Source organism: Pelodiscus sinensis, chromosome 1, assembly GCF_049634645.1.
Source record: "Pelodiscus sinensis isolate JC-2024 chromosome 1, ASM4963464v1, whole genome shotgun sequence".
Classification (NCBI taxonomy): Eukaryota; Metazoa; Chordata; order Testudines; family Trionychidae; genus Pelodiscus; species Pelodiscus sinensis.
Genome location: NC_134711.1, coordinates 191,709,530 through 191,735,458, shown reverse-complemented (window position 1 = coordinate 191,735,458; position 25,929 = coordinate 191,709,530). Strand labels below are relative to the sequence as shown.

At 43.7% G+C, this 25,929-nt stretch overlaps 1 protein-coding gene across 2 annotated transcripts in view; it reads right to left on the bottom strand.

Annotated features, from left to right (window-relative positions):
* The window catches only part of PDXK (pyridoxal kinase), a 79,664-nt gene that overhangs the window by 31,478 nt on the left and 22,257 nt on the right, over positions 1-25,929 (bottom strand). For both annotated transcript variants that reach the window (XM_075912532.1, XM_006137930.4), the window contains exons 2-3: positions 9,239-9,293; positions 1,356-1,460 (exon numbers count right to left, since the gene is read on the bottom strand). In XM_075912532.1, the coding sequence (XP_075768647.1) occupies positions 1,356-1,460; positions 9,239-9,293 (160 nt within the window). The remainder of the gene's footprint in view (positions 1-1,355; positions 1,461-9,238; positions 9,294-25,929) is intronic.

Genomic DNA, 25,929 nt, shown 5'->3' with positions numbered 1-25,929 from the left:
CCTGTCTGCCAGTGAGTGGTATAGGGGTGGGGGTGCAGGATCTGGGTGAGAGGTAGGGTGCAGAAGGGGGTTAGGGTGCAGAGTCTAGCCAGGAGGGAGGGTGCAGGAGCAGACTGGAGGTAGGTGGTAGGGCATAGCGGCCGGGGGTTAGGGAGGCACAGGAGGGACAAGCATAGCAGCTGGAGGGGGTTTGCGTATGTAGCGGCTGGGGAAGGGGTTGGCAAGCTTCTGCAACCTCCCTTGCTCCTGCACCTCCACCCTGGCCAGACAAGTGCTCCTACCCCCCCTTGCTCCTGCCCCCTCCCACTGACCAGACACCCTACTCCCAAGCCTGTTCTTGCACCCTACTTCCCACCCAGACCTTGTACTCTCCCCCCCTCCTGTACCCCACCCCACCCCCAGATCCTGCACCTCCGTCCCTATCCCACTCTTTGGCAGCCCTGTCCCTCATGCTGAACCCCTCACTTCATCAGAGAGTGTAAGGGGGGGCCACAAAAATCCACTAACCCTGGAACTCCGGAAGAGTTAATCTGGTCAGAGGCCTTGAACCTCAATCCTCCCTCCCTCCCACCATGGGGCTGAAGCACCAGAGGAGTGAAGCATTTTAATTGGGGGCCACATCAGTGAGGGTTGGGGTTTTTTGGAAGGGCTTTTTTTCCTTCTCACTTGTGTGGTCCCCAACTGATTTTTCCGTTGGTCAGTGGTCCCCGGCCCAAAAAAGATATACTACTCCTGCCATAAATAAAGACAATGTAGAAACCTGTGTGTGTTGGACACAATATTTCACTTTATTTAAAATGAAGCCTAGCCAACAAGCCCCCAGTTGGGGCTCAACCCCCATCTGGCTGCAGCATCCCGTTCCCGCCCTGGATCCTGGGGCAGGCCCTGCGGTTGAGCCCCCATTTGGCCACAGGAAGGGCTGGTGGCAGCCCCCTTCCTGCTTCGGCATGGGTAGAAGGGGAGGCCACGATCTGGCTGTGGCGGGCAGAGGGGGTGTTAGTGAGTGTAGTGAGCAGGGGGCCCAGCCTCCAAGTATATATAAAAATAACACCCTGAATTTCTATTGCTCCTTTCATTAGTGGATCACACGGCACATTAACACACACTTACCCAAACCCATATTCAGGAACACATTCCCCATTCCATTACAATGCAGCCACATTACAGCTGGAATATAACACCTGTGTCACAATGTACAGCATAAGGGTTAAAGGACAGGGCATGCAGCCAGCACTGTAGAAGGAATCTGAAGAAGGAAAATGTAATTAACTGTTTTTTAAAAAGGGAAGGACGTGGGTTATCACTTTACTCTCGTGTAAATATAATGGGCTCTGCAAAGAAACATAAGCCGTTACCTGTGAGCACGTAGTCATAGCGGTTCACATTGTTCAGTTTAAGCCCTTCATACAGTTCGTGGAGTTCATCTGAATTTAACACCTGCCCCTTCCAGTGGGCATAACCTGAAAAAGGAAAGCCAAATGACTTACCCAAGTCCATTTTATATTTAGGATCACATATTATACGTGCAGGACTTCCCCGCCACTCCCCAAAATAATGCTGCTGTCAAAAATGGGGTGAGTTATTAACAGAACATTCTCCACATTCTCTCAGTGCTCTGAAAAGGAACGGTTTGTGGATGGGGCTAGTCTGACCACTCTAGACACTCAAGTCTTGCATGTATCAGCAAAAGCATGTAATGCACAAGCAGAGAATGCAAGCTCTCCCCTACATCCTGCATCAGCCAGACCTGACCGGGAGGCCAGAGGTTAATTTTAGTTCTCATAGATTACTAATATATCTTTCATATTATACCAGTGCAACCTGACAGCAACTGGAGAGCTTGATGACAGACATATTTTTTGAGAATAAATTCTATACACTGCAGCCACTCAGAATCAAGCACGCGCACACATACACAGAGAATGTGCTAGGCCCCCTACTCTCACTGCCTTACAGTGTAAGAGAGACATTCTCCATTTACTTTAGCAAACAGGCTTACGTGCTTCGGTCTATCCTGTAAGAGCTATACGAAAGTCAGACAGCCAGCAACTGCCACATTCAGTTGCACCCCGCATCAGAGAAAACACCCTTAATTTGACACGTGTTCATTAAAATCCTACAGTGAAGGAACATCTTATGTCAGTGCTCCACTACAGTAACTTTACTTCCATTAGCAGGATGCTATCCTCAGCGACAGTGCCTCTGAATTTGGAGGCTTTGGGAGCAGCTCTGTGGATATCAGTTAGGGCTTCAGGAACATCTATTATGAGCAAAGAAATAACTTTCTGTGCACTTTTACCATCAGAAAGGGCGAAGCGTTATAAGTATGTATGTGAGGCTTGACTCAGCACCCATTGCAGTCAATGGAAAGAGCTGACCTCAGTGGTCACTGAATCTGGCCTTTTGGACCTTTAAGGCAGCATGTACCCAATATACATATGTTTACTGGCCTGGAACCTATCTCCAGAAGAGGCTGCCTCTATGTGCCATAATGTCACAGATCTCCCTCCGCCAACTGCAGCCCCATTTTGATGAAAGAGAGGGTGCTGCCTTCAGGAAATTCTGTAAGGGCCCCACAGCTTGAATACTTTCAACTGCCTCAGTCTGTATCTGCTGACCGTCAGTGCATTCTGCCACTGTCCTCGTGGCATTGGGACTGTGGAGAGAAAAGTGCTACTTGAGGCATCTTGCCCTCAAAAGCAAAAGGTATTTTTAAATGGTGCTGTAGGGGGTTAATTAGATGGCTTTGGCTTTGTTTTTTCTTCCAATTTCTGTTATTTCAGTAATTATCAAGGGTGGTTAATGCTTGGTATTAGGAATGTGACAGTGTAATCGGGTACACGGTTAATGGATTAGCTCGGGCTAATCAGTTAACCTTCACAATTACAAGGCTCCTGGGACTCACTGGGAGCTGGCTTAAAAGCAGTCTCCCTGAGTGCAATGGCTCCTGGTGAGTCAGCTCCCCCCCCACCATGCTGCTGCCTCTGTATCAGAGGCAGCAGTGCGGGGGGAGAGGGGAACAAATGGGAGCTGACACATGCAGGGAGCCAGCTCCCCTACTCCCCCTGCACATGACCATGTAACTGCTGACATTTTCAGCAGTTACATGGTTAATTAAACTCATTTCAACATCCTTACTTGACATAAGCCCTTTTTGTGTATTTCTGTGTTTGCTCCTACAAACGCAAACACACACAGTAAGTGAACAGCTGCAACCCGTCTGTTGCTTCTTCCTACAGCTTGTGCTATAGCTTGATCTGATGCGTTAGGTGAGGATTTGACCTAGGGTCTGAAACACTACTAATGTGTGTACTGAAGGAGTCTCGCAAGTTATTAAAAGGAACAAATTATTATTCTGTGTTTGCAGCCAAAAAAGTACAGTTTTGATGCCTAGTTTTGACAACAGCGGCTCTGCTACCTTTGAGCCCGTGCAAAAGGGGTCAGGACACAAAGTGCGCTCATTTTGGGATGTGACTAAATGGAGGCTACTGGCCCCTGTCATTTTTAGGGGGGCAATCCTGAAAAATAAAACAAGCTTTTCCTTTGAAGACATACTATCTAGGAAAAAAGCTTATGTTCTCCATCAGCCATATGCTGCAGTCTGCTCTGGCCTTTTATATTAAAACAGCTGATTCAATACAGGAGTGGCTCATCCTTTAATCAAGACCAGGACAGTCTCAGACTTTCCAGCCTATGGGGCAAGCCATCCCATTACACAGTTTCCACTTCTCCAGGAATTAATGTGCTGCTGATGGGAGGCAGGGAAACCTAGGTTTGCCCACAATTCACTCACTCACTTTAGAGGTGTTAAACTCTGTACACGCTAGTCACATTTTTAAACAAGGCCTATTATCCCTAATGCAGTCTAGAGATGACTTTAGTGCAATTCTTCAGTCAGCCCTGTGTTTAGTGCACTGCATATCGTGCCCATTTGGAAAATTCAGAGCTTCACAGAAGGAAGTTGTGCTACCACCACCCTGAGCACAAAATCTGCTTAAGGTGATTCTGTGACTCAACATTCAAGGTGGTTTTAATATGTCAATTCAAAGGGAAGCTGTCAAATGGGCATAAAATGGGTGTATGGTATAGTCAGGACTAAGGAGCTAGTTGTAAAAAGTTGCTGAAAGAAAAGCAATTAACACCACGTGTCTCATCAGCCTCATTCAGGATTGGATGTCAATTCCTCTAGTTCACCAAGCAAATGCTCTCATATCTCTTTTGGACTGACAGTAGAGGCAATTTGCATTATATGCATGCTTTCGACAGACCTGGTGCTTCAAGCCAGTAAAGCAATGAAAAGTGGAAGAGCTAAGCAAAATTATTCTGAGGATTACTAATCTGCTGTCATTCCTAGGTAAAGTAAATTTTTTTTGGTCCTTTTTTGTTTTTGATGTGTGCCAATCAGTTTGTCCCTTCATTAGCCAGAAGGCCCTCTCACTCAAGGGTAACTGAAGACAGATTTGGAATTAGATTTCATGCCTCATAAGGTCTAAGGGATAATCAACTCATGGCAATAATTACCTCATTATTATTTCATTAAATATATTGACTATTTGCTGAACTGTAAAAGAAAGCAGAACCATTTGTGTACATGGCATAGTTCATCCACACACACCGCAGAGTCTTAATATGAAATAATATTTATATTTTGGCACTAGGCAATAAAACAATACAAAGCTGCACATTACTTGAGTATTTATTCACATTATATAAAAAGGGAGCCAAGAAATCTTAGATAAACTATTTGTACTGACAAAAATGATTACACAACATTAGGGTGGGCTGCACTATGCTGAGAACATCAGGGGGTATTGGGTCAGTGTACTAACCTTATAACTTTGGAAGCCAAGTTCAAGGCCTGGCTCACATTCTCTGGAAAGGAAAACATGAGCCCTCTCATCCTAATTTTCCATGTTAACGTTACAAAACCATCTAATTGTGCTTAATTAGAAGTCTCTGATGAATTCAGACCCAGGTCTGGAATAGCAGACCAATGAAAGTCAAGGAATATTTGCAGAGCTGTTTGGGAAAGTTTGCAATATGTGTCTCCAAGTGGTATCTGGTTCAAGCCAATGGTGTAAGTTTCTCTCAGTTTGAGGGATTTTCTTAAATATAAAAGTAAAGTGCTTTTAATAGCCTTTCCTTTCATCAAGCTGGAATTTATTTTTGAAATTCCTTATTTCCCAGATTTACTTTTAAGCCGCAGACTTATCCTGGCATGCAATGTTTCTTGCCCTTCAACTGTCCACACCCTCCATGGGTAAAGTTATGCTTCTGCAAAAGAGGGACCAGGCTAATCCATCTACATTAAAAGGGGGCTATGCCCATGTTGCTTTTGCATGTTTTCTTCTGGACTTATCCATCCACCACACTTTTCCTTCTTTAAAAACATATTTATAAAACTTGGGAATTGCATTACAACTCAAACCAAATCAAATGACTTCCCAACCTCCCCGGGGGAACCAAAATTTTTCAGGGGAAAAAAGGTCAGCTATAAAAATAAATTTATCACAAAGGGGTATGTGAGTCTCTCCTGTTTTTTGTTTCTCCCCATCTATTCCCAACTCCATATACCTTATTCTGAAGCCTGAGCTTTTCCTTTAATGCTCCTTAAAATTATACTGAGTGGCCTTAGTGAAAGCAAGAATCCTTTAAAAGCCTTTAAGGAGGAAAGAAAATGTTGTTTTTATGAGACATGAGTTATTGTGCAACAAGTCAGGTTACACCTACTAGCCACACAACAACCACTGTAGTGTGGTTTAGTGACTGCACTTTCAAACAGTAGAATGCAAAGCTACACACTAGAGCTTGCAGTGCACTATCATAGTGTTCACATGGGATACTGTGGCACCTTCCACCTTGGATTGCCACACTGGCTAGACATGGCCCAAACCTCTGGCACTAAGTTTCTCAGTCTGTAACTGAACACATGGAAGGAAGCTGTGACACGGGAGAAAAAGATGGGCAAGGCACTGTTATAAATAATCTCAGATCAGGGCTACCAACAAAATCACAGGGTCTGGTTCCTTGTCTGTGGAAATCAAACGTTCCTTAAACAGACTATATCTGTTCCTTAAACAGCTTCAGGCATGGGACTCAGTTACAACAAACAACAAAAAAACCAAAATAAAAAACGCATGTTATATACACATTCTGCCAATCACGGTTAGAAAGGAAACCAGCATACATGGATTTAAAAAATATGCGCTAAAGCCCTCCAGATTAGATTTGCACTATTACACAGGGAGCAGGTTGCTACACCAAACAATTGGGCGTGGGGGGAGGAGGACAGCATCTCTGTAAGCCGTGTGACAGTTTCATGTGTGTGTGCATGAAGCACAATGTCACCTGGAGGTGAGTCACTTACTGAAACTGTACAGTAAATACTCCTCACCAGGCAACATGGCAAACTGTGCTCTCTGGGATTTTTGATTAAAAACACTCCCTCATATTTCAGGATCACCAGAGTAGAAAAAAGCTGAATTTTCTGAGCAGCAGTCAATAATGATAGTCTTTTGCTTTATTGACTAAAAATGAGAACAAAAATAGCAAGGATGATTCAGAAGAGCAGACCTATTAGTTGATAAAAATGATAGATGATAAAAATACAAGGAGAACTAAAAAGAACAAGCTTGAAAAAAGTGGGGGGGAGGGAGGGAGAGAAGAGTGAAAGACATTAAAAGAACACAGGGTCCAAAATGTCATAGTGGACTTTTTTCTCCATATTCTATAAATAAATAAAAATAAAAAGTGACACCCACACACAGTGTTATCTGTCCCCTCCAGGATGTAGCTCTTCCTTACAGTGTCACAAAAGCAGCTGAAAGTCAGCTCTAACAGAAGTTCAGCCATTTGTTTCTCTCACAACAGTGCAGCTGAATGAACTCTCATAAGAGAAGGCAACACTGATCTTCCTCACTTCATTCCCTGCAACATCTGACTCTGGGAAACTGCTACAATACACACATAGTAAATTAACTCAGCAATTAGTGGTGCCTTCTCCACAACAAAGACTATGCATTTGGTTATCTGTGTTTGCATGCACACACATGCTTGCCAGCATGTCTGAAACAAAAGAAAGCAAATTAAAAGAACTGAAGGTTTTTTTTTTAAATAATCTCATGATTTTAAAGGCACTCTCATAATTTCTGAACTCAGGGTGGGCAGTACCTTGTTCCATTAACAAAAAGGATCACTAATTCGTTGCTCCTTCCACCATCACCAATAGCTGTCAAATCTCCTTCCTGGCAAACCCTTTCATCATAACCCCTCTCCCAGTTGGCAAACCTTTCCAAATCGCTCGGCAACACTATTAAAAATGGTATCCTTGCTTTCATTTCAAGAATCTGATCACCCTATCGGTATTAATTTGCTTGGCCTCAGAACAGCTTCCCTTTAACTTTCTGGGCTAAGTTAAATCTGATTCTTTTTAATTCTTCATAACATTAATTTATTTTTTAAACAAAAGCAGTAAAAAAAACCCTGGTTAGAATCTTCATCAGTTATAAACATTTAGTTAGCTTCTGCAAGCAAAACTGAGACTACCTACATTTCTAGAGCTTACAATAATTGTATCAAGTTATCAAAATACTGAAAAATTTGATTGCACCACAAAATGTGAAAAACTAAAATCAGCTCCACAGCTTTTAGACTCTAGTGGTGCAAGAGCATCCTGATACTGGTCAAAGGCAACCAGGCAACTAAGCAGCTTTTGGTCAGGGAGAGCTGTATGTGAAAGAAATGTTCTTCATGTTTAGTTATTACTCCTTCCACAGCTTCCTGATATATTTTTGACTTCCTAAATGTCCCTTGGGACAGTCTTTCACCATCCTGACCTCGTACTAAAGAGTGAACTCTTGGCTCCACTGAAGTCTAAAACAAAACTCCTAAGGACTTAATGCACCAGGATTTCACTCAGTGCTTTCTGGTTATAGCAATCTATATTATCCTTCCTGAAATCAATGAGAGCAGGGTCTAAATTAAATGAGCAAGGCACATTTCAGAGCTTGCTCTTGGAATTTCAGTTGCAATTAATTGAGAATAAGAATGTAAAGTCTAGTTTAATTAACTAATTAAACGTTAAGGGGTGCTCCAGCCCAGTCCTCCACCTGCCATGGACACGCTGGAATGGCCACCCTGTCATAGATAGGGGCTGATCCAGGTAAGTTGGCGTGCCTCCATGAGCCCCTTGGAGCTGGAGCAACCTCTTGCCCACAGCAGAAGGGAAGCTACTCCAGCCCCCACTGGTTAACCATAACCAGTAAGCCTCACAATACCAGTGTTTCTTTTCAAGCCCCACTGAGTAGAATCATTGGACTATGCAAGAATCTCAACTTTCATTTTTAAAAAGTTTTTAGGCCTCATGGATGCAGAGAAAAGTTTGAAAATGGGGCAGAAATGCACCCAAAAGACACTCAAGCCAGAAAGCAAACAAGGAGTCAACGTGTATTGTTTACATTTATTAAATTTTTAGAAATAGGCTCAGGATTTCGAATGTTAGAGGTTAGCAACACTGAAATACCAACAAAAGAGGCAAATGACTCACTGTAAAAGTGCCACTGCTAGAGATTCATCCACGGTCGGATAACCTGTACTGGTGATGCATTCTGTGTGTTCTATTTCATTGTCTAATGTCTTATATTGGCATGATATTGCCTTATTCAGTTTTATTTCTAAATTTGCTAACAAAAAAAAAAAAAGCCCATGCCACCACTAAGTAGAGAATGGAATGCATTACATTTAGGCTATGCCTACAATTAAAGCCCTGCAATTGTGCTACTATAATGCTTCCGCGTAGCCACTTATTACAGCAACAAGAGGGGTTCTTCCATCGCTGTTCTAAATTCCACACCCCTCCCCCCAGAAGCTATAGCTAGGCTGACAGATGAATTCTTCCAATCAACCCAGCACTGTCTGCACAGGGATTTAAGTTGACTTAACTACATCACTTAAGGGTTCAGAGATTTCACCCCTTTGAGAGATGTAGCTATGATGATGCAACTTTTCATTTCAGACTAGCCCTTAGATTCAGGCCCTTATCCAAAACCTATTGAATTCAATGGTCTTTGCTCAGGCTTTGAGCACTGTTCTCCTCCTTTTTCATTCAAGACAGATCACAGAATGACTGTGCTTCTTCCCAGTAGCATGTAATCAGGCAGACAGAGTTTGGTAGTTCTAACTCCACCAGAGCAGATTCACAACAGCACTTCAAGATGCATGTGTGTGTATGTGTATTTACCAGTATGGTTTGAAAACTGGACAGAATTCACAGGATCAACTTCAAATCCCAGAACCTGGAAGACAGAATAAAGGAATACTGTTATTAAAACATTCCTCAGCATGCCACTCATATCATAAAACAGAAGATAAATGTTACCATGGTCTGTTACACATTTAGAAGTTTAGAATATGATTTTAAATAAGAGTGGAGTATGGTATTTCAGTAGAGTAAAGGACCTGAAGAGAGAGACACGATGCACCCACAAGAAAAGTGGAGCTCCACATCTAAAGGAGAAGATTAACCTGGGGACAAGGAAAAAGAGACTAGTAGAGCAGCATTCACAGGGTCTGGAGTAAGCTTTAGCCAGGCAATGCCACAACAACAACTGAAAGGGCCAAATGAATATAAAACGAGAGGGAGTAACGGTGGGTGAGAGGGAAAAAAAAGTTCACAGCTCTGAAAAAAACCAAACAACTTTTTCATAAATTTCAAGGGCAAATGGACTGCTGTGATCCTCTAGTCTGACTTACCACACAGCAAAAGTCACAATTTGCTCAAAATGGTTTCTTTTTTAATTAAAGCATATCTTTAAGAGAATAAATAAATCTAGCTGTGGTGGGGGCCACTGCTCACCTAGGTAACAGAGGTATTAAAGCAGCTCTCAGAGAAACTGTGCAGAACCTCAAGCAATAGGATGAGGGCTTACTGACAGAGCCAATAGGAAGGAGGCTTGCTGAAGCAGCCAATTAGGGCCAGGGAGGGCTATATAAAAGGAGCTGCTCAGCAGAGCAGAAGGCAGTCTTTCCCTGGAGTGCAAGGGAGAAGACTGGCTGAAGAGAGAAGCACCTTAGCTAAAGCAGTGTTGGGCAGGCTCAGGAGAGCAAAAAGGAGCTCTAGCTTGACTGCTACCAGACTGAGGCCCTGATACCGGGGAAAAGAAGGTGCTGGGGCTATAGGAAAGTAGCTCAGGGAAACATGTACCAGAGGTTGAAGGAAAGGTAGCAGGTGGCTGCTAGCTATAAGTCCCTGGCTTGGTATCCAGATTAGCAGGTGGGTCTCATCTCCCTACTCTTTGCACCCTATTTATCAATGAGGAGAGTGGCTATGGGCTGAGAAGAGGACATTGCAGTCCAGGGAGTGATGTGGGTCCCAGAATGGTGGGGACAGCAGGAGTGATGGCGGGCAAGGAAGGCATACTGTTAGAATGAGCTAATTCCCAGGACAGCCAGTAGAAGGCACCACAGTGGTGAGTCTTGGCCCAGTAACCAATCTTGATTTAAAAATTGCCAGTGATGGGAAATCACCTCAACCCTTAGTAAATTGTTCCAGCGATCAATTACCTTCTCTTTTAAAAGTCTGTAGCTTATTTCCAGTCTGAACGTGTCTGCTGTCAACATCCAGCCATTGGGTCATGCTAGACTGAAGGGCTAGATTCTTATTCTAGCCTTTACAGCCCTTGCTGAGCCACCCAACAGCAGCTTCATCAGCACAGTGACAGGCCTGAAGGCCACCATGAAATCCAATCAACAAGCTGACATTTGTTGACAGCAAGTGCCATTGACTGATGGAGGCCACAGTGACAAAGTGGATCAACACGCAGATGCCAGGTGTGTCGCACAGGCCCCAAGGGCTAACAGGAGAACCCATTATCAAATACAGGTTGGACATCTCTTATCTGGCACCCTTGGGACCTGACCGGTCCTGAACCAGGGAATTTGTCAGACTAGAGAAAGTTCCCTGCCACAGCCCCAACTGGACTGCCAGCTGAACGGGGGAGGGGAAGCGAGGGGAATACCTCCAGCCCTTGCTGGGCTGCCTGCTGGGCTACTGGCCCCACCACCAATGCCCTGGTTAAACTGCCTGCCAGGCTCCAACAGCCCACACTGCCACAGGCTCGGGCCCTGGTCAGGCTGCTGGGGACTGCCTAGGGCTTAGGTTCTAGTCCCAGCCCCGCAACAGCTTGCGGGCTCTGGCTCCGGTCCTGGTCCCACTACCGCAGGCTGCCAAGAGTGCAGGCTCCTGCCCCATGGCAGCCCACAGGCTCTGGCCCTGGCCTCAACCCCATCCCAGTGCCGGAAGCTGCCCTAACCTGGTCCCAGTGCCGCATCTGTTAGAGCCTGCTGTGGGCTCCAGCCCCACTGCTTGGATGCTGCTGCCAGCCTCAGAGCCTGTCCCATCCTGCTGCTTCAGCCTGGCCCCCTCCTGGATTGTCCTCTGCCACTAGGTTGGCTAGGGTTCTCCGATCCTAGAACATCTGTAGTCCAGCAACATCCATGGGCCAGCAGGACCAGAGAATTCCAGTTTTGGGAGGCACCACCTGTATTTGTTCCTCATGCTGGTACTTAGACTAATCAATGGACCTTTTAACCTGCCCTTTTTAAGTAGATTGAGCTTGTATCTATCACTGTATAGTATGTTTTCTAAGCCTCTAATCTTTCCTATGGCTCTTCTCTGAAACAGCTCCAATTTATCAATGTTCTTCTTGAATTGTAGACATCAGAACTGGACACAATATACCAGCAGCAGATACACCACTGCCAAATACAGTACAGAGATTGAATAACCTGTCTACTTTTATTCAAGATTTCCCTATTTACACCCAAGGATCACGTTAGTGCTTTTGGCCATAGCACTGAACTAGGTACTCCTGTTCACCATGGTCCCAAAATATTTCCCAAAGTCTTTTCTGGGAAAGTGGCTGAAAGAACGCTGTTTGCCCCCAAATTTAGATTTCATAAACAAAGCTTTTATGAAATTTAAGACTGAGAAATTATTTTGAGACTTTATTTCAGTGGCAAAGGCTTAATACAATGGAAACATTTTAAAAATATCCAAAATAAATAACTTTCAATTTCAATAATTGCAATCCAAATAATACAGCAGCAGGAGATCCTGAAAGTGAAGCTGACAAATATATTCTGAATGCCTGAGATGAGAGAAGTAGGGGGAAAAGCCCAAAGTAAAAATTTTATTACTTACAAAACAAGGCTGGGGAGGAGAAAAAAAATAATCAGTAAAGATTTTTAACTTGACACTGTTCATTTGTTAGAAACAGATAGCAATTACTATTTTTTAATCTGTTGTTCAAACCATGTTAGTTTGGAACCATGCTATCCCATAGTAAGAAAAGTCTAATAAAAATCTGACAACAGTTTGACATTTAGTATTTATTTTCACATTCTCCTTGCTATGGATAAATTTTTCTCTCAAAAGACAAGCTGCTATATATGGCTCTGTGAGTCATGAGACAACAGTAATGATGCAGAAATAATCGTGTATGATCCATTTTCAGGCAATTTGCTAGAGGGTTAATTGAAGCTTTTGCTAGTCACGCTCTTCATAGGAGGCACATTTCTTCCCTGTCATCAACAGCGTAACACCTTCATATAAATCAAGACCATGCGAGCAAGTCGTGCCAGCAATAAAGCTCACACACAACTATGTTCCTATAACACATACAGAGAGAGTACATTGTTCCTCTGTAGCAATGATTCATTCCAAATCAGTAAAACAGTGTTATTCTGTATGGAATGACTTTTTTAGAGATGCAGCCGTGTTAGTCTGGTCAGGCTGAAACCAAAAGACAGAACTATGTAGCACTTTAAAGACTAACAAGATGGTTGTTAGCCTTTAAAGTGCTACATAGTTCTGTCTTTTGTTTCTTTTTAGAGAGACTCTCACCAGTACTAAAGATTCAGAGGGGTAGCTAAGTTAGTCTGTACCAGGAAAAACTTAAAACAATAAATAGACTAGTAGTACCTTAAACACTAACAAAACTTGTAGATGGTATCATGAGCTTTTGCGGGCACAACCCACTTCTTCAGATGACAGTATTAGAAGCTGGACTAGAAATCTAATACTCCTGTCATCTGAAGAAATGGGTTGAGCCCACGAAAGCTCATGATACCACCTACAACTTTTGTTAGTTTTTATAGGGCTACTAATCTATTTGTTGTTTAAGTTTTTCCAGTACTAAAGATGTTGCTCCTAGATAACAGCAAGGGGAAGGGGAAATGAGGCTCAAGAAGACTTCTTACTGCTACTCAGAACACAAATTTAGCCTAACATTTGGATTTGAGACTCATGAAACTGCATCCATATGGCAGTTTTGCACAGTTTAATTGAGGGCAAAGGAATTCAAGCTGGAAACTTGGTTACAGTTCACTGAAGCATATAGAAACTATAGACTTTGTCTGACACAGCACAGACCACTCCAGTGCCACCCTATCAATTACCTACTGAGGGTTGCTGTAGTATGATAAAGGCCCTGAATATTTTACCCAGGACACAGCTTTTTCCATTGCCTCCTAAACTTTGCTAGACATCACTTTGCTACAACCAGCATAAAAAAGTAGATAATAAACCATACATTATTTATATATCAAATTATACACTGCCAGACATCACTTCACTTGACTCCTGAACATAGATGTAACATGCAGCAATCTCTTCAGAAACCAGTGTTAAAGTCTGTTGTATCCAACTGGAAATATGAAATTGGGGAAACATTCACATGGAACCCAAGTTAGGACCATGTCTTTTTACTTGTTCTATTGTGCACATTTTGATTTACGTACAAACAATTTATATAGAAAACAGTGAGCCAGTTTGGAATGCTGCCCACATTAGATCCAACAGGCCCTGAAAGACTTTCCCATATGGAGTTAGGTTCACTATTAAATGCACAGTAAATTTTAGGATACTACTTTGCTATGCCAGCATCTGTCTGGGAAGGGGTTTTACACGCAAGTGCACCCTGCCCTATCTCCTAGTGGGATTGCTGCCCTAAATTTGAAATTTAGATTACAGCTGGGGCTTTACAGGAGCAGGTCATGCAAAGACTGTTGCAGGAATGCACAGAAGTCACATGATCTCCCAGTTTCCCTGGCCACACCACTGTTCAGGTAAGCATCATCCTCCCTTTGGACTGCAGTGGCCTTCTACAACCTCTTTTGCAGAGGGGAATTCATAGCTTCTGCCTCTTCTCCCTATCCCCAGCTACTCTTCTACACTGGATACACTCCACCAATAGAATCATAAATCTTGGATGACTCTAACCCCAACCCCAGCTGCAGGTTCGGGGCAGGTAATTCAGGTAATCCCAAAACAGAGAATGCAAGTCCTTAGACTTAATTCAAACAGAGTTCTGAAAAGCCAACTGAAGGAGATTCACACTCATCTCATACAATAAAACGGACTGCTATTGAAATCTCAGTGAGAGGGACTGGAGATTATTACCCCAGGCTTACTGGAAGGTGTTTGGTTTTTTTTTAAATCACTGAAGCATCAGATGCTACCATAGACAAATGAATCTGATATGCAGACGACATGGCTGGTGAATCACTACTATCCCCTTGGGCTAACATTTGGAAGTCTAAATAACAACCTTCACACACATTGAACCAGGATGCAATAAAAATATTCCCATCTACAAAACATGAAATACAACGTTACAAATAAGTTCAAATGAACTTTAAACCTTCAACCACAAAGAGAGAAGGGAAACAGATGGACACTGACCTACTCTGCCTACAATGCAGAGGTCACTATCCTTGACTTGGAGGAGAAGGGGTGAGGGAAATGCTGGTCACCCCTGGAGAGGTACACGATATTCTAGACCACTAATTCTGCTACAAGACCTTTGAAAAAGATTCCAAGAGAAGAGAAATCTCTAAGAAAGAGGGATGCTTAAAAGATACTTAGAGCACTTTTACTAACAAAGTCACCACTTAAAAAAAAAGAGAGAGAGACTGATAGTGACTCTTTCCTGACCACACAAAGGAAAACAGAAGCGCAATTGAATTACAGATGCAACCACCCACAAAAACTTCAGGTTAGAATATGACCTTCGATTAGGATCCTAGAATCAATGAGCCAGTCTAAAACTGCATCCAAAAATATCTTTGAGGTTTGATATCCAGATCTGTCCAGTACAGCTCTGGCTCTTATCTAAATGAATCTTCACTGGTTTTAGTTACAGTGTTTAAGTGTTCTTGAGATTATTATAATTTGTTTAAATTTTGCTCCACCCCCCCCCCCCGCTCCGCCCCCCCAAAGCAGGTATCCAAGTTATACATTTCTGTTATTGATGCATGATATTTCTCCATTGGGAATGGTGGAACAGGGGTGGAGAACAACCAACGTAAAAAAAAAAAAAAAAAATCACCCCTTAATTAAAAAAAAAAAAAAAGAAGCAGCAGCTTCCCTAGCTGTTATGACTAGCACCTAAGATTAGTACAAATGGAAGATAAAATATTTTTATCATTTTCAGAGTTTAACTTGTGTTGTTGTGACCTTAGTCACCTCTATATTCATACCCTATATACAACTGCAAAAGCATTTGTACAAAATATGCCTTGTGCGGTATCTTTTGAAAACTACTATCCCCCTGGTCAATATCATAGCATTGTTCCATGCATTTCACAAGACAGTGTATGGAATTATGGATACTCACTGATATTATGCTTTAAAGTGTGAGACTAAAAGGTATTTAAAACCACGCAGGTCAGCAGGAACTGATAAGCAGGCAAAGAAAGGCAGCCAACATCTCTGACCAAGCATATCAAAATTCAGTGTGTCAGAATTTGTCTTGAGGTTGCAGGTGGAACTTTTACATTGTAAAATGGCAGTAGAAAGCACACAGGAACACACCAAGGCTACATCTTTACTGTAGCCTTCTTCTGCAAAAACTTATGCAAATGAAGCATGGAGTAGAATATTGCTGTGCTTCATTTGCATAATTAACTAACAGCCGTTTTTGCACAAAAAAGCCCTCTTGCACAAAAGCTGTTCTTCCTGAAAAAATGAGAAAGAAAGGCTCTTGCGCAAGCGGGGGCTTTTGCGCAAAAAGGAGCCGTCTACTCAGCTCCTTTCTGCAAAAAAGTATCTTGCGCAAAAACGGCCCCTAATTAATTATGCAAATGAAGTGTGGCAATATTCTACTCTGCACTTCATTTGCATAAGCTTTTGCCGAAGAAGGCTGCAGTAGAGACACAGCCCAAGAGACACCTTAATCAAAATAAAGTTAGCCTCCCCCAAAAAAAGGACAGGGGATCAAACTGTCTCTTAAACAAAGGCAGACCCTGATAGGACACGCAGAAAGAGAGAAAGTTATGCTTTAGCTGAGGAGATAAGGAAAATCTGCATCTTGGGCTTTGGGAGTAAAGTCAAGACAGCCATTTCTTCACAATTCTTCCTTTCCTGGCAACTACTGTACCTTAAATAAAGACTATAGCTTACTAAAAACTAGTTCTTTGCCATTAGAAAGTGTATTTTTACTTGTTTGTTTGTAACCATTTCCATCTTTACTCCTTCCATATATAGCATCACTTAATGCCTTCACCCATATCCTTTTGGAAACAAACTTGTTTTATTCTTACCATCCATCAACTCAATGCTGTGTTTGAGGGAAGGATGTGTTTACCCCTGTTAAATTAATAAGTTGTAATGTACTGAATCTTTAAAACTGCAGCAAATTTAGTATCTTGAAAGCCAGCTTTCTGCATGTACCTGCTAGGGTTGCCAGATGGTTTAAACAAAAATACCAGACGCATTGGTCATTACATCACAATCTACATTACATCTTATTTAGAAAATACCAGACAGTTCTATTTTCTCATTTATATTTTCTCAATTTGTTTCCCGAACAGAAAGCTAAAATACTGGACTCTCTGGTTCAAAACCGGACACCTGGCAACCGTAGTACCAGCTCCCGCATGTCCTCTTCATCCCCTGAAGGGGGAGGGGAGAGGCAGGCAGGAGCCGACACCCGCAGAGAGCTGGCTTTTAGGTCAGCTCTCCACATGTTCCAGCTTCTGCAGAGCCGCTACCTCCCCTGGCCTTTGTGAGAGGCAGCAAGGGGGGCAGGCAGCTCTGCAGAGCCAGCTTAAAAAGCCAGCTTCCTACACGTGTTGGCTCCCAAGTGCCCCTTCATGCTGCTGCGTTTGTGGAGGGCAGTTGGCTCTGCAGAAGCTAGCTCCCCATGGGCACGGACTTCTTCAATGCAGAGGCAGTGGAGGGGTTGTGGGTAACCACTATGATTTACTGATAACCGATAAGCCTGGGTTTAACCGTGTATTTGACTACACGCTAATATCCCTATTGTTAAACTCCATTCAGCTTACAGATAAGTGGCACTGGCAATTGCATTACCGTCCGTCTGCTATGTACATTGGACAAACATCTCAGACACTTCGCCAAAGGATTAATGCCCACAAAACAGATATCAGCCAAGATCACAAAGAGAAAACAGTTTCTTGCCACTTTAACCAGAAAGGACACTCTCTCAATGACTTAACCACCTGCATTCTGCTACAAAGACCTTTTATATCTGCACTTGAAAGGGAATCCTCTGAACTGTCATTCAGGTTAAAATTTGACACTCTCCAAAAAGGAATGAACAAACACTCAAGCTATCTTACCCATTACCAAGATAGCTTCCCCAATTATCACCTCTAATACCATTAACTCACAAACATCCCACTCTCCCCACCTCTAATATCATCAATTCACAGACACTTACCTTCCTTCCTCCTCCCCTCCCCCCCGCATCCCCCTTCTGTTCTGCAATGTGATTTGTCCTTTTCATATGTGTTCATTTTTTTTTAATTGTATCCTTTGGTATATATGGTTGTGACTATTTTCTTCCACTATTTGATCTGAGGAAGTGGGTCTGGCCCACGAAAGCTCATCATCTAATAAACCATCTTGTTAGTTTTTACAGTGCTACATTGTCCTGCATTTTGCTTCAGCTACCCCAGACTAACACGGCTACATTTCTATCACTGAATTTAGAGCTGCCACTTTTGATTAGATCTATTTCCTGGAGGTTTCATCACAGGACGATCTTTAATTTAAGATTAACCATTAATTCCCAGAGACTCCAGCACAATCATGGAGTGTTGGTAACCCTACCTGAACTAGTGTTGCTTGCTACTTAGGTGTATTATCATAGCACGTAGGTGCCGCACTCAGGGACCAGGATGCCTTTGTTTGTAGGAACTGTACAAGCACAAAACAAGAAGCTGTGTTTAAAAGAGTATGCTATGCTTAACCACTAGAAACAAGTAAACTAAACCATTTCCAATGTCTAACAGATGTAGACTGCCAGACAAGAAAACCATACCTTTCATTGGTTATAAAGTTGCCTAATACATCCATGTATGCTTCCAATTCAAAAGACCGCTGATTACCACCATAAAAATTAGAGGTGTGGCCAACATACTTCTAATACCTACTAACTTCATTAATTTAGCTGAGAGAGAACATGTGTGCAAAAATTTAATCACAAAACCTGCCATTACAGTTATATTGACAGAATCTTAGGGAATAAGGGATCTAGTTTTTTCAGAGTGCAATTCAATTACAAACCAGTTTTCTTTCTAGATGCCCTTTTGTCTTCTGTAGCTAGGACAATGCAGCACTTTGCCCTCTCTGTGGGACTTGTGTTCCTCCAGCCAGACAGCATTTTTATTTGTCATTTGGATAAACACAAGTGCTGTCCACTTATACAGCAATGCAACTCAAGCCACTGTAAAACTAAGGAAAAAGGATCTGAATCAAAGAGATGAATCACAAAGGAGGGAAGGACAGAGAAGCAGAAAGGCAGAGTAGAAGACAAGTAAAAGGAGCCTGGACAAAAGCAAGTAAATGGCACACAGGATTTTTCCTTCTCTCCAAATGAAGACTGAATATGTATCATTACTCCTGTAAACAATTTCAGCCTGGGACATCACACCTATCCCTTGCAAATAAATAAATAAATAAATAAATAAATACAACCCCACGTTGGTCAGTATAGACATTTTCAGTTTACCCATAACAGAGTTTGGAACTTCCTGTAATCATGAAACCAACGTGATTTTTTTGTTTGCATGTTAATGAGATATTTAATGAAAAATGTTAAATTAACAACGAGAGTCAATTGAGAATCAGGTACAAAATTCTGCACTTTTTCCTTTGTTCCAGTTTGTGAATGTCAGTGGGAGTTTTACCTAATAAATTCAGGATTCAGCCTAGGGTGGATTGCTTACATTCCTAGGAACAAAAAAGGACCATTGCATGAAATTAGAGAATAATTTATTTTGATATATTACCCCCTTTTCTTCTTGATATAAAGTTATAAATCTGAGTCATAATGTATAATCTGCAGCATGATGATAGCTTGAATAAATACTTTAAGTGATCCAGAAGTTTTTAAAAGCTCCCTGTTGAGTATGGGTTACAGGACATTAGGTACAAAATAAAGGAATCCCTTGGAATACAAAATGGGGTGATTATTCTAATTTGGCTTTGTAGAAAATTCTTGAGTGTTGCTTGCTGTTCTATTACCTTAAGAAAATTCACACATAGCAAATTCACTTAGGGACTAGTAAGGAAAGGAGGCAAGGGGTAGCCAAAGATCGCAGAGAGTGTTTCCAACTTGAAAGCCTTAACAGTGACTTACTATTTCAAAGCCTTCGCCATATGGACCAAGGAGGGGAGGGAAACTTATGAAGATGAGGTGACTTTCACGGAAGTGTCTATATGACTAGAGAATCAGGAGGCTGCCACCACCACAGACCTGATTTGAAAACAGTAAAAATGCGAAGAAAAGAGATACAGTTACTGCTACCTCTAGATCAGGGGTCTCCAAACTTTTCAGCCCGAGGGCCGCATTAACTATCAAACAGCAGTTCGGGGGCCGACTACACACTTGAGGTCCAAATAAAAAACAATCAAAACATGGATGTTGTTTTTAATTATGTATTTAATATTATTTTATTCAGTTATTATTTAATAACACATTCATGTTGTTGTTGTTCGTCCATCGTATTCGAAGAGGACCTTGACATCTAACAGGTTATGGACTGTTCATGGTGTGTCCGCAAATGGCTGATAAGGCCGATACGGGCACGGAATGTTCTACCACAGGTCGGGCAGACATGTGTGGGCACCACTGTTGCAGCTTTTGCAACTCTGGCTTTACGGAGTGCTCGCTTCTCCTGTGCTATGGTTGTCCTTCTGGCTTCAGATGTTTGACAGCCTTGGTAGATCAGCGTGTGCCATGTTGATCGGTCTTGTGCCAGGGTCTCCCAGGAGGTGGTGTCAATATCCAGGGACTTGAGAGAGGCTTTAAGCGTATCTTTGTATCGCTTCTTTTGTCCCCCGTGCGATCGCTTCCCTTGAAACAGCTCACCATAGAAGAGCTGTTTAGGGATGCGATGATCTGGCATCCTTGCAACATGGCCTGCCCAGCGTGTCTGAGCTTTCATCAGCAGGGTGTAAACTGACGGCAGACCTGCTCTAGAAAGGACTTCTGTGTCTGGCACCTTATCCTGCCACCGGATCCTCAGAAGTCTGCGGAGGCAAATCGTGTGGAAGTGGTTCAGTTGCCTAGCGTGCCTCCTGTATACAGTCCAGGTCTCACTGGCGTACATCAGGGTAGTTAACACTACTGCTCGATAGACTTTAAGCTTTGTAGCAAGGCTTATTCCACGGCGGTCCCACACTTTGGTCAACAGTCTGCCGAACGCAGAGCTTGCCTTGGCGACTCTGCAGTTGACCTCGATGTCAATTGTCACTGAGCGGGAGAGGGTGCTGCCAAGATATGTAAATTGGTCCACTGCTTGCAGCTTTTGTCCCTTCACTGTGATGGTGGGCACTTGATGCTGAGCTTTTGGAGCTGGCTGGTGCATCACTTCGGTTTTCTTTGTGTTGATGAGAAGGCCGAAGTTGTCGCATGCTGCTGCAAATTTGTCCATGCTGGCTTGCATTTCCTGCTCTGATCCAGCATTCAGGGCGCAGTCATCAGCAAAAAGGAGATCTCGTAACACAGTCTCTTTTATCTTGGTGACAGCCTGGAGTCTTCGCAGGTTAAACAATTTCCCATCGGTCCTGTATCTCAGTCTGATTCCCAAGGAACTGTTCTGAAAGGCGTCTGACAGCATGGCTGAAAACATTATGCTGAACAGGGTCGGTGCCAGCACACACCCTTGCTTGACGCCGTTTGTGACGGGAAAGGCCTCTGAAGCTTCTCCATCATCCAAAACACGAGCCGTCATGCCATCGTGGAACTGACGTACCATCAAGATGAATCTGTCAGGGCACCCAAACTTCGACATGATGCGCCACAGACCTTCGCGACTGACAGTGTCAAAAGCCTTGGTGAGATCCACGAAGGTGGTGTACAGTTCACGATTCTGCTCTTGACACTTCTCTTGAAGCTGTCGGGCTGCGAAGATCATATCCACCGTGCCACGCTCTTTGCGGAAGCCGCACTGTGTCTCGGGTAATAAACCCTGTTCCAGGTGGTTAATCAGACGATTCAGCAACACTCGTGCAAGGATCTTACCTGCGATGGAAAGCAGTGATATTCCTCTATGATTATCGCAAACTTGTCGATTTCCTTTCCTCTTGTAGAGGTGTACGATAGACGCGTCTTTCAGTTCCTGAGGAATAGATCCTTGATTCCAGAAGGACTGGAACAGCTGAGTGAGTTTGTTGACAAGCACTGCACCACCACCCTTATAGACTTCCGCTGGAATCGCATCAGATCCTGGGGCCTTGCCACTGGACAGCTGGCTGATGGCCTGTAAGGTTTCAGTCTCTGATGGTGAGACATCCAGGCTGTGGTTGATATCCGCCTGGGGCATTCTATCAATCGCCTCGTTATTGATGGAAGATGGGCGGTTCAGTACGGATTGGAAGTGCTCAGCCCAACGCTGTAAAATCAGAGCCTTCTCAGTAATAAGAGTTGCACCATCTGAGTCCAGTAGAGGGGAACTCCCTGAGGGCTGAGGTCCATACAAGGATCTAAGGGCTTCGTAGAACCGTTTGGCATCGTTTCTATCAGAAAACTTCTGGATTTCATCTGCTTTGGCACTCAACCAGGAGTCCTGCATCTTACGAAGCTTGTTCTGTACGATCCTGCGAATGTTGTTGAAGGCATTTTTCTTAGCTGTTGACGATGGGTCATTCTGGTGAGCACGGTGAAGGCGATGCTTTTCAGCAAGTATGGCCTTGATCTCTTCATCGTTTTCATCAAACCAGTCCTGCTGTTTCCTGTGTGAGGGTCCAAGAACCTTTAGTGCAGAAGAGTGCACAATATCCCGGAAGCGTTCCCAGTCCTTCTCAGCATTTTCCTCTAATTGCAGCTCTAAAAGTTGGTTGCCAAGATCTTCTGCTAGTAAAGTTGCTGTGTTGGGGTTCCTCAGTCTACTGACATTGATCTTTTTCATCACAGCTTTGTTTCCCTGCGGACGTCTCTTTGGCTTGATGCGAAAGCTTAATTTGGAGATAAGTCTGTGGTCAGTCCAACAGTCAGCACTCGGCATGGCCTTGGTCACCCTTACATCCTGTCTGTCTTTCCTCCGCACAATGACATAATCAATGAGATGCCAGTGCTTAGAGCGTGGGTGCATCCAGGACGTCTTTTTGCGAGTGGGCAGGCGGAAGATGGTATTGGTGATGATCAAATCATGAGCCGCACATGTCTTCAGTAATAGTAGGCCATTGCTGTTACATTTACCGATTCCATTTTTTCCAATGACGCCATCCCAGGCAGTGTGATCAGATCCTACTCTCGCGTTGAAATCGCCAAGTAGAATCAGCCTGTCAGTGCGCTTCACGGATGAGAGTAGGGCATCGAGATCTTCATAAAACTTGTCCTTTACTTCATCCGGATTCGTCATTGTGGGCGCGTAAGCGCTGATCAGTGTGGCTTGCTTTCCTCTCGGTAGTGGAAGATGCAGTGTCATGAGTCGGTCATTCACGCCCTTGGGAAGACTGGCAAGTTTGCGGACAAGATGATTCTTAACCGCAAAGCCAACTCCAGATTCACGACGTTCGTCACTGCTGCATCCACGCCAGAAGAATGTGTAACCACCTCCTGTTTCCATGAGCTGACCTTCATTTGCTAGACGAGTTTCACACAGTGCCGCAATATCGATGTTAAATCTTGTGAGCTCTCTGGCGACCAGGGCTGTTCTTCTTTCTGGGCGGTCTGCTGAAGGGTTGTCCTGAAGCGTGCGTACGTTCCATGTGCCAATAGTGAGTGGTGTCACCTTGCATTTTGTTCGAAATTTTATTGTTCGACCGCATGAGATGGGATCCCCTCCAGCCGCGGTAAGCTGGCCAGGGTTCTGTGAAGCAAACAATGTTTAGGGCACCTTTTCTAGCCCCTTCCTCTTACTACGGAGGTGAGCAGTGCAATCCTAAAGAGGGCTGCTCAGTCACTCAGGTAGACGCCGAATCCAGCTGTTGCTTCCACCAGCAAGAAGACGACCATTAGACCTGAGCCGCCTGTGTGCAGGTCCGCGGCTACAGCTCCCAGTGTATCCACACCTGCTGCTTCGTCGCTCGCCCGTCGCCACAGGACTTAGGAGATGTCGAGATGTCAAGACTTGCGCGTGAATTGGATTAAAGTGAGGGAGAGGTGCGCATAGTCAGCCTCACTCTCTCTTCCCAGATTCCATCTTACTCCAATGGCAGGACTAAAGTCGAGACGGTTGGAGATGGGCTGGGCGCAGTGGTTGACCAGGGCATCTTTCATGTCTTGCCGTGCTCTTAGCGTACCACATCTCTTGCAGAAACCACCTTCATGACCGTTGGTCCAATTCTAGTAGGTCTCATCCGCTCGATCCGCTGGAGTCTGTCTTCACATGCTCGGGATAGACAAGTCCCTATCTCACCGAAGGTCGATGACCCGACGGCTACTCTCAACCTAGTTTAGCCAGCCTGTCGAAGCTGTTGCCCGGGGTGTGGCCGCTGCACATGCTACAGCTACTAGGAGCCACAGGTGAGAGTTGAGTGACAAGTGGGGACCAAAGGTGGACGAGCTGCCCTGAAAGGACACGACATGCCCGTACATCAGAGGTGCTACCCCTCCCTGAACACCCCATACACCCCAAACACATTCATACACTACACATGAACACCTGTATTAGTGTGAATGGTGAAATTGTTTCCTGGATGCCAAAATAGCAGACATTTCTGGCTTTAGATTTGTTGTCCCTAACATCAACAGTGACCTGAGATTATCATCGGACAAGTTTGTTCTCAAATTGTTCTTCACGTATTTCATTCTTGAAAATGTTTGTTCACACAGGTATGTTGTTCCAAAGATTGAAAGGTACCTTGATGCAAAAGTTTTGACATTAGGAAAGACTTCCTTGGGCAAAAACTGGTAAAAACCCACCAGTCCTATTTTGAACTTGTCCCTAAGGAGGTCATTTGCTTGCAACTCAATGACTTCCAGCTGCAGTTCATCTGGGCAACTGGCCACATCTGCTTCAAATGGGTTTTGAAACAATCTCACTTCTTCTGCCTTTGAATCCAAAAAGGTCTCCACGGGCCGGATGAGAGGGCCTCGCGGGCCGCATCCGGCCCCCGGGCCGTAGTTTGGAGACCCCTGCTCTAGATGATAAACTTGGATACTCATTTTAAAGCTAGAATCTTCACTATTTTGGCTACCTTGTTTTCTCTTTCCCCATGTAAGTGCAGCATGTTACTATTTGACTTTTCTCTATTTTCAAATTTTCTACTGTATAGCAAAATTCTCATTTTATAACAATTTACAAAGCTGCCATGACATTGTTATATTAGATATGTAAGGGGACACATGCCAAGTCAGTTACTATCTGTCTTTCATACTAGAAGAAGGTTTGAGATTGATGATGCAACATTTACTGTTCCCTAAAAGCAAAAGTGCTATGGTTTAGTGGACTGAAAACTGAACCATAAACCAAGAATTTACTCTCCTCTCTACCATATATTTGCTTTACCATCTTAAGCAAATCATTTCAGCCAAAGTTTAAATAAATTATTTTAGAAAGTGTCCACTAACTTGGGGTGCCTTAGTTTCAGATGTCTCATTCAGAACACCTTGGGATGATTTGCCAAGAGACTGCACACAGCTCCCATCACCTTCACTTTTAGCTGATGATCCAGATTATTTTCACTGCTGAAGTAATACAAGTGTTGCCCCTAACCTGGTTCCTGTCCACCCACAATCCCCCTCACACAAATTTGGAAGTGCTTTAAATCCAGGCTACTGAGAGCTGGCAAAAGCCTGGGTGCTAATTTCACTTGTCTTGTAACCTGTGCACTTTGTAATGACAATGCATACTCAGACCTTCTAGGAGGACATACAGTCCTCCCATGCCTTCCCACAATTCTCTCTGCCCACATGCCCAGAAGGACTGACAGGTTCTCCCACAATTCAGTGGAAACCAGCTTACTACAGCAGAAAGGTGTATCCTATGATTCTACCAAAAGTGCTAGTGCCACAGAGGGGTGAGTAAAAGACAAGTAAGACCACAGTAATTTGAATATGGCTGCTCATGCACAGCTGACACTGTCACAAGTGCTGAACACCTCAGTAACCTCTGCAGTGAAGAAAAACTCTTAATAGGAGAGAGACGGTCAGAATGTGGGGAGCAGAGCAGTCCAAGTGCCACCCATTTTTTGAAAGGGGGTGAGAAGTGAGGGAAGAGTGTGGCTGAGCCACCACAGTTAACATGATTTGCAGGAGGTCGAGGGGGAAGATCAGCCCAGCTGTGGAAGGAAGAGCTTAAGTGCTTGAAGACTTCTTCTATCCCTAGAAGAGATACAAGGACAACCAAAGCTGAGCCCAGCAGAGTGGGCATTAACCAATTTTCCTTGTTGCAAAATTAGTTGATGTGAACACCTGAATTTTCTGGCTGGTAAATAAAGCTATGCTAGTAGGAAAC